This window comes from Parasteatoda tepidariorum, chromosome 11, assembly GCF_982258835.1.
Source record: "Parasteatoda tepidariorum strain Cologne lab strain chromosome 11, Ptep-v5.0, whole genome shotgun sequence".
In the NCBI taxonomy this organism is placed as follows: domain Eukaryota; kingdom Metazoa; phylum Arthropoda; class Arachnida; order Araneae; family Theridiidae; genus Parasteatoda; species Parasteatoda tepidariorum.
In genome coordinates this window covers 43,367,243-43,381,522 of record NC_141765.1, presented here as the reverse complement: position 1 = coordinate 43,381,522, position 14,280 = coordinate 43,367,243, and the positions used below count along the sequence as shown (strand labels likewise).

Genomic DNA, 14,280 nt, shown 5'->3' with positions numbered 1-14,280 from the left:
CAATAAAACACCTCCCCCTGTAAAGAAATTTCTTCCCCCATTCTTACGCTGAAAGTGTCATAGACCCACCAGAGGATCCCAAGTTCAGATGTGACAACTGCTGTCACAGCCCACGGGACAAGGTTAAAGGTCAAGCGAGGGAATAAAAACTGCTGTGGAAAGTGGGATTAAAAACATCCAAAACTTGCTTCAATACCCAAGGAAGTAGAGAGAGGTAGAAAGGAAAGAGTTAGAAACACCTCCATATTTCAAAAATTTTATCTAGTACACTGCGCAAAAAAAAGGAAAAAAAAAAAAAGGATCACCCTGAATAACTTTTCATTTAATGATCGTATATAATAGAACGTTAACCGACACAAAAACGTATTTTTTCTGAATAAACATTACCTTTTTTTTGACTCCCAAAGTAAAGGGGGCAGCAGCAATCTGGTAAATAGTTTAGTCAGGAGATCGATCAAAAATTTGAACCGATAAAATACACACAAAACATGGGAAAAATAAAATAATGTTAATTTTATTTTTTGCTCATTTCGCCATATCTCGAGAACTTACCAAGGCAAATTGAAAAATTTTTGCACATAACTATAAAATTCGTTTATCCAAGGATAATTTTATGCAAAAAATGTTTTTTATAATTATTTATTGTTTTTTATTATTTTACTCAATAAAAGTTGAAAAGGTTTTGAATTGTAAGGTATAAAGTGTTTTGCATCATTTTAAAGTATTTAATTTTACATGGCAAAATTCGCAAAAATATTGTAAATTTTTTCCCCGTAAAATATTATACCGTAATGTTTACAGTAATATTGAATTAGAGTGATTCAATGATTTTACGTTAATTATTACTGCAAAAATAACTGTGCATCATATCTTTTGTTGCGAGACATTTTCCAGTAAAAAGTACCGACACCCTGAGTGCCGGTACTTTTTGCCGTAATTTAATCCGGAAGTTTTCACATTGTAATCAAACTGTTTTTGATTATTTTTTGCCGATTTAGTGGTGCAACAGATTTCGATGAAATTTTGTTTCTTCCTTGCTTAAACATAAATTAGCGACCTCTATATTTCATACTTTTTTACTTCATTTTTTTACAAGGATTCTAAAAATGTTTACTAAGTGCAGTGATTAGGAAACAACAATTATTAAGTAATTAATGGATAGTTCATTTCATGTAATTAAAGTTTTGCGCATAATTTATTTCCTATTAAATAATTTATCATTGTATTTTTAAGCCATTAAATTGAAATATGTTTTTAATTGCATATTTTTGAAGTTAATTACATATAATTATTAATTAATGTATTTTTAAACAGTTAATGCTGATTTATGCTTTAATGTATTTGCTATTATTTCTAATTTATTTCATGCTTTTTATATTAATGAATGGTTTAAGTCTTAAAATAAATATATATCTCAATCTGCTGAAAAGTGACATAATTAATTTTTCATTTTAATAATTTCCTTTAAAAAAGTAACAATTGTGAATAAAAGCGAAAAATAGAAAGGAAAGTGACACAAGTTTTTTTTTAACTAATTAAATTCTGAATTATGTCATAACTTAAAAAAAAACTATTCTTAAAGACAAATAATCACTGTTTGATTTTTTTCTTTAAACTTTATATTTCTATAATCCTTTTTTTTTTTTTAAATATATATAAATGCAGTTTTTAACTATATGAATTTCGTATAATTTACAAAGAGTAAGGGATGAAAATTATTAAACTGAAACTAAGATTTATTGTAAGTAATTACATTTTGGGGAAAACAGAATCTATAACATAAAATTTAACTGACGCATTTTTGTTTAAAAAGCAAGATAAAATTTGAAAACTGAAAATTTTAAGTAAAGGGACAGGATTGTGGCTTATGCTATCTCATAATTTTACGAAAGCATCTTTAGACTAATTTATGTTTTTAAAATTATTTTGAATTAAATTAACTGTTCTTTTATTAGAATCTAAATAGCTGTTAAATTTGCTTACCAAAACTACAAATTTTCTAAATTGTTTTCCATTGCTATTATTTACTCCCTCTCCGGCAAAAATAACTAAAAAAATTGTAAATGAGTTAAAAGTAAATTTTTATTATACGTTGTAGCGTGCAACATATTTTAGTAACATATTATTACATTTGTAATGTGCTGTTGAATTATTTTAATGCGCTAATTTAAGCACTTTTTTTTTTTTTAACTAAACTGTGCCTTGTTGTTGCATATATCATTTATTTCCAGATTTTAGTTAATACTAATAAATTTAAAAAATAGTGTTCGAAATGAAAATCAACTTCTTTCATAAAACTTTTCTTTAGGATATTAAAGCAACAAGACAAAACTAATAAGTATCCTAGATAAGTTTGCACATGCAGTTTTATTAAAACAGAATCACAGTAGGCGTAAATTGAATGATATTCATTCATCATTTCGTAAAAAAAATCCTAAAGTGAAATAAAAAATTGCGAAGCATTAAGTCAGTTTTATCAGCTGCATAATTCATACAAAGCAAAGAATACAAAATTTTCTTTTATCAATTTTTTCTGAAGCAGTTACACTTAACACTAGATTGCCTAAGGAAGTCATTTTGACTGCTTTTAATTTCAATTAGAAAAACAATGATGCACATAATGACACAATTTCTTAGAATTTTGTACACCATATAATTTTTTTATTGTTAATATTTACTAAAAACTTGTTATATAACTGCAAATAATATAAAAAAATATTACAAATTAATTTTTAACAAATTTCTTTACTCATTATTTATTCTTTTACAATGCAGTCATTTTGACTGCTTTTGGGCAATATAGGTATATACTAAATTTCAGTCTTTCTAGTGTTAAATTCTTAATAGTTTCCTTATTTAACTATAATAAAATTAATTATTTTTTTAATTTATTACTATTTAGTTAGAAAACTTCAACCTTATAAGAACTGTGGTTTCCAAAGAACCAGAATATCTCTTGAAATGACTTAATAAATGAACTATCGATCTCTTTCAACGAGAAAAATATCATTTATCCTTATTTATATAAAAGATGAGTGACAGCCAAATATTTTACCACCTCATTCAAATGAAATGTTCTGTCAAAATGAGCATTTCATTGGAATGCTATGTAATAAAAGAAAGTTGTCATCATATATGAAGATGATGTATGTTATTTCAGGGGCGTCGTCGCTGTGAGTTTGCCATTCAGTGGTGTAGACATTGATCAGTGTGATGGGGATTCTCACTTCTCTGCCTTTTCCTCCTCTCACCATTGTGATTTTTCTACGACACAGGTTTGTAAAAGTTTTTTCAGCTTTATTTTTTTGTTAAATTTTTATATTGTGGCTAGTTTTAAAAGATTGAAAGATTCCTCATAGCAAAAATTTTCCATGACAAGAAATGTTAATACGCTAAAAGGTGAATGGAATTTTTTTCCAGTTCATTACATTTTATGCCATTGTATAATTTGAAAATGTTATATTTCAAAAGTCAACAAAAATTTAAATCAAATATAATAGATTAAGCATAACAATAATAAAATGTAATGTTAAATGCAATACTATCAGTAAATGCATTCTAATTATAAATCTAACAATGACTGCAATATCTCAAATTTAATCCCGGCATAACATATTTCGATATATTATTCTTGGCCAGAAAGAAGCATATCACCAAGATAGTGCTTTATTTTTTTTAAATTGCACCCCACACATGTCAACGCAACCAACTAGAAGCTCAATGAGCATGCTGTTAGGAGTGGGGGTTATAATTGAGGCAATTACTGAACCCAGTCCACCACTGCCCGTACCGGCACACCGAATGCCTGTACCGTAATTTAATGCGGATTTTTTTTCCCAGTGCTTTCACACGTCTAAACCCAAAATACATCTTAAACAAAGAGATGCATTGAAACAAAGTAAATTCGTACAGTTAAATTACCGAATTCCGTAGTACGTAAATAAATAAGTACAGTTTTAGTACAGTGTTTTCATTGGGAAGAGAAGAAATTCCCAAAGTTTAGTTAACAGGATCACCCGTTATCCCGTTATCAAGAAGTTTTTCAACTGCATAAAATGGAAAGAGAGTCTGAAAGAAATGTTTATGAACATGCCAAATATAGATAAATTATAGTCTATAACAGGGGTTTCCAACTTGCATGAGGCCGGGGGCCACAATTGAAAATACAAATCAAATTGTGGGCCGCAACTTTATCAAAATTTTTTGTAGGACTCTTTTATGTTTGAAGGAACATTAAATATTACTGTCAGAGTTTCATCAAGTTGTACAAAACAAAAGTATTGAATTACAAATTAAAATACGAAGTAGAATTTTAAAAATATTTAATTGTTATTAATAATATTTTTAAAAATATTAAATAAATAATAAAAATTCGGGCTACAATAACTTTCAAGTGCGCACCTATGTATTAAACAATTAATGTGCAACAGATATCTAATTTTTAAGGTATTGAAACTTACATAGTAGTACACAAAATATTCGGTGAGAAAATTGAGGTTTGTCTGCTGCAACTACCAGAGAATAGATATTTATATTTTAAATTTAAAATTTACAAATGTGTGCTTGAATATTTTCGTCCAAAATGAGTGACTTCAAAAAGTTAAATCAGAGAATTTCTTCGAGAAAATTTCTGATACACACATGCTAAATTATATTCACAAAATACGAAAAAAATGAAATAAGAAAAAGCAACATACATGATTTGAATAAATAATTTCTTGGATGCCAAAAATAAATTTCTTTGCACCGTTGGTATGTTAAATTTCACAGAAACGAAGAAATTAGGTTTTTAGTAACGAGAAAAGTATTTTAAACCCATATAGAGTTTTTGCGAAAATTTTTCGCAAAAAAATGACAACTAATATATTTTAGTTCGCGGGCCGCTAAAAAAGGCATCGCGGGCCGGATGCGGCCCTCGGGCCGCCAGTTGGAAACCCCTGGTCTATAACATCGTATAAACTCAAAATATTTCAAAAATCAATTGCATTCCAGTCTTTTCTAAAGCAATGTTGCATAAACTTTACTTTGGTTACAATAAGCATTCTTTCCAATACAATAAGATTCGACACAATAAGAATTTTACTACAATTGGTTTGCAATAAGGATAATGTTTAATAATGTAAGTAATTTCTTTCTAATATGTTTATTACTGCAATATGCTTATAAATTGTTCTCTCATATTGCCCTCGCCCTCCCATACATCTATTGAGCATATAGCGATTCATTTGAAAATGCTCAGTGTGACTTACCCCGTATGATCAGATTACGCAAAAGAGCTTGCTTCGTTTCATTACAGCTGTTGCTTAAAATTAAAGATTGACAGCGAAATAATAAGAAAAAATGTAAAAAAAAAGTAATTAATATTATTGATGGTTTGTTTAGCAGAATTTTATTAATTACTATTTTAGTTAAGTATTTTGTTGAATCTGGCACAAGTTCTCCGAGCTATATCTTATTGATGCTAAAACTAAGGTTTTATATAATAATAATAATAATAAGGAAATGGTTTGCATTGCTGGAAGCGTTATTAAAAATAAAAACTTTTGATTTTCCAATTTTGCAGACACTTGTACTAAAATTGGTTATCTAAAATTTATCATTTTTCCAGGTTAAAGCGTTCCTGATTCTTTCTGTTTTTTTTTCTTAAATCGATTAACAGCTTTATAAATTTTTTATTTTTATATTAATTTACAATTTTACATATTAATAATTAAAAAAAGTTTTCCGAAATCTGCCTATTTTTCATAGCAATATTCCATTCATAATAATTTAATAGATATTGTTATATTTTTGCGGTGTTATTCAAAAACAACCAATTGTTATCGAAAGCCTGTAGACCGTGCATTTGACGCGCCTGAAATAAATCCACGCTTGAAGTTGGTTCAATTTCTTTGAAACTTTCTTTAACGCTAATATTTTGTAGCTACTTAATATCCTTGATCCTTTTTTAAATGAAATTTATCACGAAGTACTCCTGAAAAATTGAAATAAAGGAAGAGTTTATTACAAAATGGAAAGCGTGTTTTGATGTTGCTTAGTACTTATCTACGCTTTTTATATTAAGTTAAATAATTATAAAAAACTTACATTGTCTTTAAGTTTGATAAATAATTAATGAATAAAAAATAATTAATTACCTTTGAAAATGTTTTAAACACAATTGTCTAAAGAACTGAAACGCATTAGAGAAAAGATGGGGAGCTATTGTTGTTTTGCATAAAAGAGCAATCTTAAGGGAATAGAACAGTGTTTTCTTGTAAGCAAAAGTACAAAAGTAATCAATGAATAAATAAATAAAAATAATTTTTTCATGAATACAGATTTGTTTCTTCAATATCTGTAAAGAAAACATGCTTAATACTTTCAAAACGAAACTTAGCTTTCATATCATACTTCAATTTAAAACTGAAATTGCAACTCTCTTAGGAAAATCCAAAAATTTCAGAATTGGGGTTCAGCTTATGAGATACTTTTTTTCAAAACTTGAGAAAAATTAAATACTACATTACACAGCAGAGCTGGGAAATTGTGCTACTTTTTTTAAGGTATTTGTACAGTAAATTCTTGAACTTTTGATTTCAAACTGTATTAAATTCTTTTTTTTTTTTTTAATCAAATCTGATTTTAAAAGAAATCAGAAAAATAATATCCATAAACTACTACTCTTAAGAGATTTCCAAAACGATTTTTTTAAAAAAATATAAACTTATTATTTAATAAAAGAGTTCCAGAGAAAGACAAGTGTTTCATGCCAAAAAATACTTATATGTATAAACAAAAGTGATTTCTTATTAAGAAACATTAAGAATCGTAAAAATAAGCGAATAAATAATTTTCATATAAAGGCTGTTGTCTTTACTCAATTTTTAGAAACAATTTTTTTTCATAATTAATTTTTTTATTTAAATTTTTTAGAAAAGATATTGTACTTATCGATGATTTTTTTATGATATCTTTTCGGAAAATTACAGATCGCTCGATTTTAAATTTAATATTTGGCAATCAACTGCATGAAATTCTTTTTAACTTAATATAATCATAACAATTACGAAAAGCAACTGCAAAATATGCTATTGAATTAAGACGATACCCGTAGTTTTTTCGAATATAACCTTGTATAAAATATAAACGATTATTTTATTTTGTTGATTCGATAGGATCGATTTCATAACTGACACAGTTATTTCCTTTGCGTTCATTTCGCTTGAGGTTGTCTGTTTTTCTCTCCATATGATGCAAATGTGGGAGAGTTCCATCAAAAGGTTCTCTGCGAACTTTAATTTGTTTACCATGCTTTATTCTAATGAAGAAAATGCTGATGAAGAAAAAGAAAACAATGTTTGCTCTAGGGCAGCTCGAGCCACAATTTTTGCTCTAAATCATGCAAATGAGAAGTTTGAGAATGTCTCTTCGCTAACGGATGTGGAGTTTTAATCAGATTGGAATTAAACTTGGTAGGATTAACAGAATCTAATGGAATCAGTAAATTTGATTTGCAAAGATAATGGAAATTAATAAAAAAATTAAATGAAAACTTAATGCTTTAGATGTGTTTCGTGTAATTTGTTTTACATGTAATCGAGCTATCAATGAAGCTTTAAAAGTGCGATTTTGGAAAATCAATAGAATTGTCAATTGATACAAAACATCTAACCCGAATATGGAATAATTATTTCATCGCTTTTTGATCTCATAATGATATATGTTATGATTTTAAATCGAGCTCAGTGATTGGTTTTTTGCAAATATTGGATTTACGAATATTTACAAACAAATCTTGAACAATACGAGACAGACATTTTTCTGAATATTATTGTGAAACACTGAGATTTAAGGTAGAGGTCCTTTTTTTGTTCTAATTTATTGTATTCTTTGATATTTAAAATGGTTTTTGAACAAATTAAAGAAAAATAGAAATGTTTAAGAATTCCATTTGGTAAGCAGTGAACTAAGATGGAAAATGCTAAGAACTGAAATTTTAGAAGAATATTCAAAGGAAAAGAAAATTAATGAGCATGTGATCGTATTAGAGATGGAAATCTCAGATCTCAGAAAACAACTATCAATATTCAACTCCGTAGACTTCTAATTTTGAACCCAACCCAGTAGGCAAAGGAACTCCTGGATCAAACACTAGGGCAAACCCAGGGCTAAAGAGAATAGAAGGGCTGGTTCACTCCTTTGAAGTATCTCTCGCCGCGCCGATCCTCCGACGTCACTCTAGTGACGTCACTTTGGCGCAAAGCTCGCACTTTTACTTCAAGAACGGGGCGTTTGGCCTTACTAGCTCTAACTAATATTGGATCATTTCTTTTTGCGAGATATTCTAAGACATTTGTTATTTTCTATAATGACTTTCCTCAGTTTTTGCAGTGAATTTACAAGAATTTAAAACTATTATCGAAATGCCAGTTTGCGCGATTGCAACTTGCAAAAATTCTGAAACAAAAACAAAAGGAAAAAGTATAATTTTTCGCGTGTTCCCTAAAGTAAATTAACAACTATGTGAAGAATGGATTCCGAAATGACACAGTTAATATAAAACAGCAATACGTTTATTCTGTCGTAAAGAACTTTTATAAAAATTCATTATCTAAATAGAAACCGAATGGTTATTTCATAAAGAAATGCAGGTGAAAAGAATTAAAAAATGGATAAAGTCAAAGAAAATTAAAATGTAAATAAAAAGTATAAATAAAATATATAGTATATAGTTGAAATTCTCCTAATTTCATAACATATTTTTTAATGTAGTTATTCTAAATATTTATGATTTTTTAAAAAAAATTATATTCTCTTCAATTTAAATATCTATAAATTATATCATCGTAAATTTAAATGTCTATAAACAATTGTAAAATTTCTAATGTCATTATGAACCTAAATTATTATTTTGCTTCAGTAATTAGCGTTTAAGGTTGATGTTTCCTAATGATTAAGTATGAACAAATTGCTATTAACGACATATTTTAAAATCAGGGATTCTAAATTTAACTTAACTTATCGTTATAAAAGAATATGTAGATAAAATAGTGTCGATATATGCCTTCATTTTTCTTAATAGTTAAAGTCAAAACTGAACTTTTTAAAATAAAGTATTTATCGTGTCATTTTCACCAATTAGCAAAACATTTTTATAAGTTTAAAATGGTATTTTTTTTAATATAATAACCAAGAAAGTTTTTTTTTGAACTATGTTTATGAACGGAAATAATGTGTTAATTACGTAAAGTTTGAAGGCTAATAACCAGAAAAAGTCTAACTTATTTTTACAAAGAGAAAGATGCAAAGTTATCATATCTTTGCTTACGATCTCCGAGATCTGTGGACACAGTGACGTCATGAGGAGGGAAATCGTAGCTTCAGCTCTAAGAGCGGAGTGAACTAGCCCTTCTATTCTCTTTAGCCCTGGGGCAAACCATCCTTCATGGAGGAATTTTTGATAGAGCTAACCCCCATTTGCGTTACACGAAGTGGAAAACCTTCCACGGTTAGCCTGCACGGCCAAGGCATTCTAATCCATGATCCGCGTACGACTGAGAACATTTTACGTCAGCACTGTCTTTGGTGCGAGCTGAGAGCAGAATTCTTATCGACCAGCAATCGCTGGGAATTCAAACTTGGGTCACCTCATTAAAAGGCGAGAGCTCTGCCCCTTGAGCCACCGCGACACCAGCTAAGTAGGTTCCTGCAGCTACTTTTGATGATTGTGCAATCTATTTTAAATTTCTACTTTGAATTTTATACTTTGAATTTCGTCATACATTTTTCTTAATAGAGTAGGATTAAAATAAATATATGAAGCAGTAGACATTCAAATTAGATACATTCATTTGGAGTAGTTGTAGGAACTTATAGTTATCTATTATGTCCAGTAATTCTGAAAAACACCCAAGGATTTAAATTTTAGTAAAAAACATAAAATAGAGGAATTGATATTTCTTTGACTAAATTTATTAGCATGAGGTTAATTGCAGAAAAGCAGCATTATTATTGACGAATCCTAAGAATTCTAGCAATAGATCATTATTCGTTTAAAAACAAAACAGATACCCAAATAGGTTTCATAACTCAAACACCGAAAGTAATGATAATTCAGGCAATAAATTTAGCACCTTAGTTTCAGTAGCAAATATGGATGAAAAATATTCATACCCTCAATTTGAGTCTAATGCGAAAACTACTCATATCTCAAAGCGAAACGTTAATACCTCCTTACCTAATTGATATGTGACTATTTTAAAATGCGTTGTTTGTTCTCAAAATCATATGAATCACGATTGCTCATTAAATGTGTTTAAGAAAAAGAGGACTTTAATGGTAAAAGGCTTATCTTTCATTTTTTTTCAAACATGAATTTAGGAAATTTAGTGATTGCAATTATCAAAACTTGTAAAGATTGTTATTCTTCTTCACAAAACTCTTTCACTTGCGATGACAAAGAATATAATGAAAGAAAAATATTCCAATTTAGTGATAGACGCCGAGCAAAAGGAAAAAAAAGAAAAACTCTTATAAGAAAACGTCTACAAAATAAGAAGAAAAAAAGCACTCTACTAATTCGATTTTGTTACAAAATTTGTAAGCCTACTGCAAAAGAAATCAAGGAATTCATCAATATTCAATAGTGTAGTTTGATAGGCGGAGGGGTGAATAGATGTTTTATTTTTAAATAAGTAACTGATTCATTGTGCGTGAATTTAAAGGTGAGTAGTAAGGAAACGTTGATTCTTTATACATGTGTAAGGGAAGTTGCAGAAAGACGCATGTATGATATAGTCCTAATAACATAACAAAGTATAAAAAATTCTAATATGAAGATAAAAGCGGTAGTAATAAAATACAATCTCTGATACAAATGGCAGTAACTGACTAGATTACTTTAGCACTCAAATTAAAATTTTATTTAGCATTAAAACTTTAAATAAATTTAGCATTAAAATTTTTTCACATTGGATCAGGAATATTGCTTTAGAAAGGGAAATTGAATTAGCAGAAAGTAGTACCTCCGACAAGATGCATGTTTTAATTGTCTTAATTTATTGAGAGAGTGACTAACCTATCCGTAGCAACTTATAGATTATGTTATTCTGAGTTAGCCACACCACCATATGTTGAAAGTTACCCTCCGTGTTAAAATTTGCCGTAATTTTAACTGACAGATCACACCAATGAAACAAGTGGTTTTTCCTGTAGCCAACAATATAGCAAAATTTTACGGAATTAATTTAAGAATTAAATAATTGAATCATAACGTAATTTTTTTTATTAAATTAACATTACCAAGTCTTTTATAAGAAATATCACCATTTTCAGAATACATTTAATTTTCGGTCTAATTATCCTTTTTAAAATTAAATTTCAGGGAATATTTTATGCCTCATACTACGTCTATAACTTTACCACTGTGCATATTACTTTTTAATTGTGATTATTCTTAATTAAAAAGCAAACTAATGCACACTTTTTGAGGCTATAGCTATTTATCTAGTTTAAGAAGAAGAAGAAAAAAAATACTTTGATTTTTTTATATCACAAAAATTTATTTTCATCTTTTAAACTGCTCAGCTTTCCTTTATTTAGTCAACATTTATACTGTCACTAATCATGTTTTTCATTTATTTAAATTATTAAATACGACAATGTGATTCATGATTATTATTTAAATGAATTATTTTTAATCTCCATTCTCTTGCAGTGTGTGCCAACGTCTGGTAAAGGATTCCGCCGCGGCGCTTACAGATGTTACTGCAAGCCCAATTTTTACCAAGCATCTGCTGATACGCAACGACGGGATTATTATGATGGAGAAGTTATAGAAGAGGCATTTGTCGAGAATGTACTCAACGAACAAAACAAATTTTCCAATAATTTTCAGTGTTTGCCTTGTCGTGTAGGATGTGATGTCTGTTTTGGTGATCAACCTTGTTATGTTGAATACGACCTAATGTTGCGAAGTGTTGTACTGTGCTTCCAAAGCTTCTGCAGCACTCTTGTTGTTATTCTTATTATTGTCATTTTTGTTCTGAGAAAGAGTCCAGTAAGTAATGCTGTTTATTTGTTAAATATATTTTTAAATAAATGTACATTTTATGCCAAGCAAGTTTTAGGATGCATTAAATTAAAAGTTTTTTTTTTTTAACAAATTTAAATTAAATTAATTTTAAAGAAACTACAGATTGTGTTTTCACGGCACTTGTATGATTATAATTTTATTATGATATCAGATGTATTTGAAGATTGAGATTATGCGGTTGTAATATTATGCTTGCTTTAAAACGACTTAGTTAATTTCAATAGCAGCATGTCGTAAATTACTTTAAAAGCACGCTGATGTCTCTATTTCAAGCAAGAAACTCAAATTTCGGAATGTTCAAAATTTAAAAAAAAATATTCTTTGCTTTAAAGATTAAGTATTATAGATTAAAATACATTATAGGTTAAAATGGCATTGAGGAATATCAGTAATAATTTATTTATAAATCTTGGTTACTGATGGAAATCAACCAATAGAATGAATAGTTTAGATTCAGAAGCAGAATATGGATAGCATTTTTTAGAAAATGCTAATCATGAGTGTAGAATGCTCATCTTGATTTTTCTAAGCATTGGCTCTAAAAACCTTTAAAAATTAAAATTAATATAATTAACATCCTCTTGACACTATTGTATTTTCATGAAATGGCTTTAAATTGCAAAAAAAATCTAAAAGTTTTAGATTCCATAAATAACAATAACAATATTTAAAAAAAAAAAAAGAAATTTCGCAAAACCATAAAAAAATTATTTGCCAAAAATTATCTGACTGTAATTTGGTTAAAAGTAATGAAATGGTGTGAATTGTCGTTGAATCTAGTTACTTTTTTCATTTGATACCTTGCTGACTTACACTGTAAAAACTGTACTAGTACGGTAAAAAGTACGGGCTCTCTGGGTGCCGATACGTTTTACCATAAAATTCATTTTTATCGGAACATGTGACAGTCCAAAAAATCTGATATATTGTAATTTTTACAGTGATAATTATCTTAATATCACTGAAATTATTACTCTAATTAAATAAAAGTTACTATAAGAATAACGGTACAATATTTTACGGTAATGGATTTTACGGTGGATGCACCCAAAGGGCTTTATGCCATTATTTGATCTGGAATTTTAGCAATGTAGTTAATTTTAAATATTAAATTTTGAGGCAAAAAAAAATTCGTTTTTGTAGTGTTTTTTCATGCATGCAAAATACATTATTTACGAAGAGTTTTTCTACTCTAATAAAGTTTCTATCTTTCCCGGATTTGCATTTTACGTAATGTTAAATGATATTTTCATTATATTTTCCATGTTCATTTTATATTTGTTCTTTTTTAAAAGATATTTTCTAGTGTTATGTGGCTGATGCACGAAGCAATACTGATTGGAGCTCTTCTTCTCTATCAGACAGTAAGTTTCCTTCCTCCATATAGCTTATTTCCTTTTAAAAAGTATTTTATAAGTGATTAATAAGTTTCCTCATGTCTTTTTCGTGCAACCGTCTTTTAGTAATAAAAAGATTTCAGCGAGACATCGATTAAAAGTGACGTCATGTATTAAATATATTCAAAACAAATCATCTCTTTCTTCATCTTTTTTGTTAAAAGCATGTAAGTTTTGCGCTCTTTTCCTCTTTTGTGCTGGTAGTACTAAAACACCTTAAATTTTAATCTTTTAAACGATTTAAAAATAGCACTAAAAAGAGGATTTGTGAAATTTTTGTTACATGCATTTTCGTAATCTTGTTATTGAGGGAACAAGTTACATCTTCCATCTCTTTCAGCATTTTAGTTCGAAAAAAAAAAGTTTTACCGAAGGAGGTTGCCAGCTTATATTAGCTATAACTATTCACCAATCAGGAAAGCTACTTTGAGTTTTTTCATTATTTTTTCCTTTTCGTAGAAGACCGCGGAAAAAGATTTTATCAGAATTCCTAGCATATAGAAAATAATGCAACTACTACAATAAAAATCCTTCTTAAATTTTGATAAAATATACAATAAGGATCAAAACTAATTGACCTAAATGTTCAACTTTAGCTAATACGAATAATATATTAGCTATCCATATTTTTAAAATAGCATTAACAAAAAAAATTTTGCTTATATAATAAACAAAAATTCACTAAGTTTAGTCGAACTGAGTATATAATTTTTTCGCACACCTTTCTTTTTACTTTAGTATTTATAAATATTTTATGTTATTTGATTTATAGGCTGGAAAGACTCAGTGATGATTGTTCTTACGGTC

General features: G+C 28.3%; 1 protein-coding gene across 1 annotated transcript in view; it reads left to right on the top strand.

Annotated features, from left to right (window-relative positions):
* Positions 1-14,280, top strand: part of LOC107448557 (metabotropic glycine receptor) — an 81,361-nt gene that overhangs the window by 49,490 nt on the left and 17,591 nt on the right. The window contains exons 4-6 of the mRNA XM_016063804.3: positions 3,161-3,275; positions 11,699-12,040; positions 13,372-13,440. Coding sequence (XP_015919290.1) covers positions 3,161-3,275; positions 11,699-12,040; positions 13,372-13,440 — 526 coding nt within the window. The remainder of the gene's footprint in view (positions 1-3,160; positions 3,276-11,698; positions 12,041-13,371; positions 13,441-14,280) is intronic.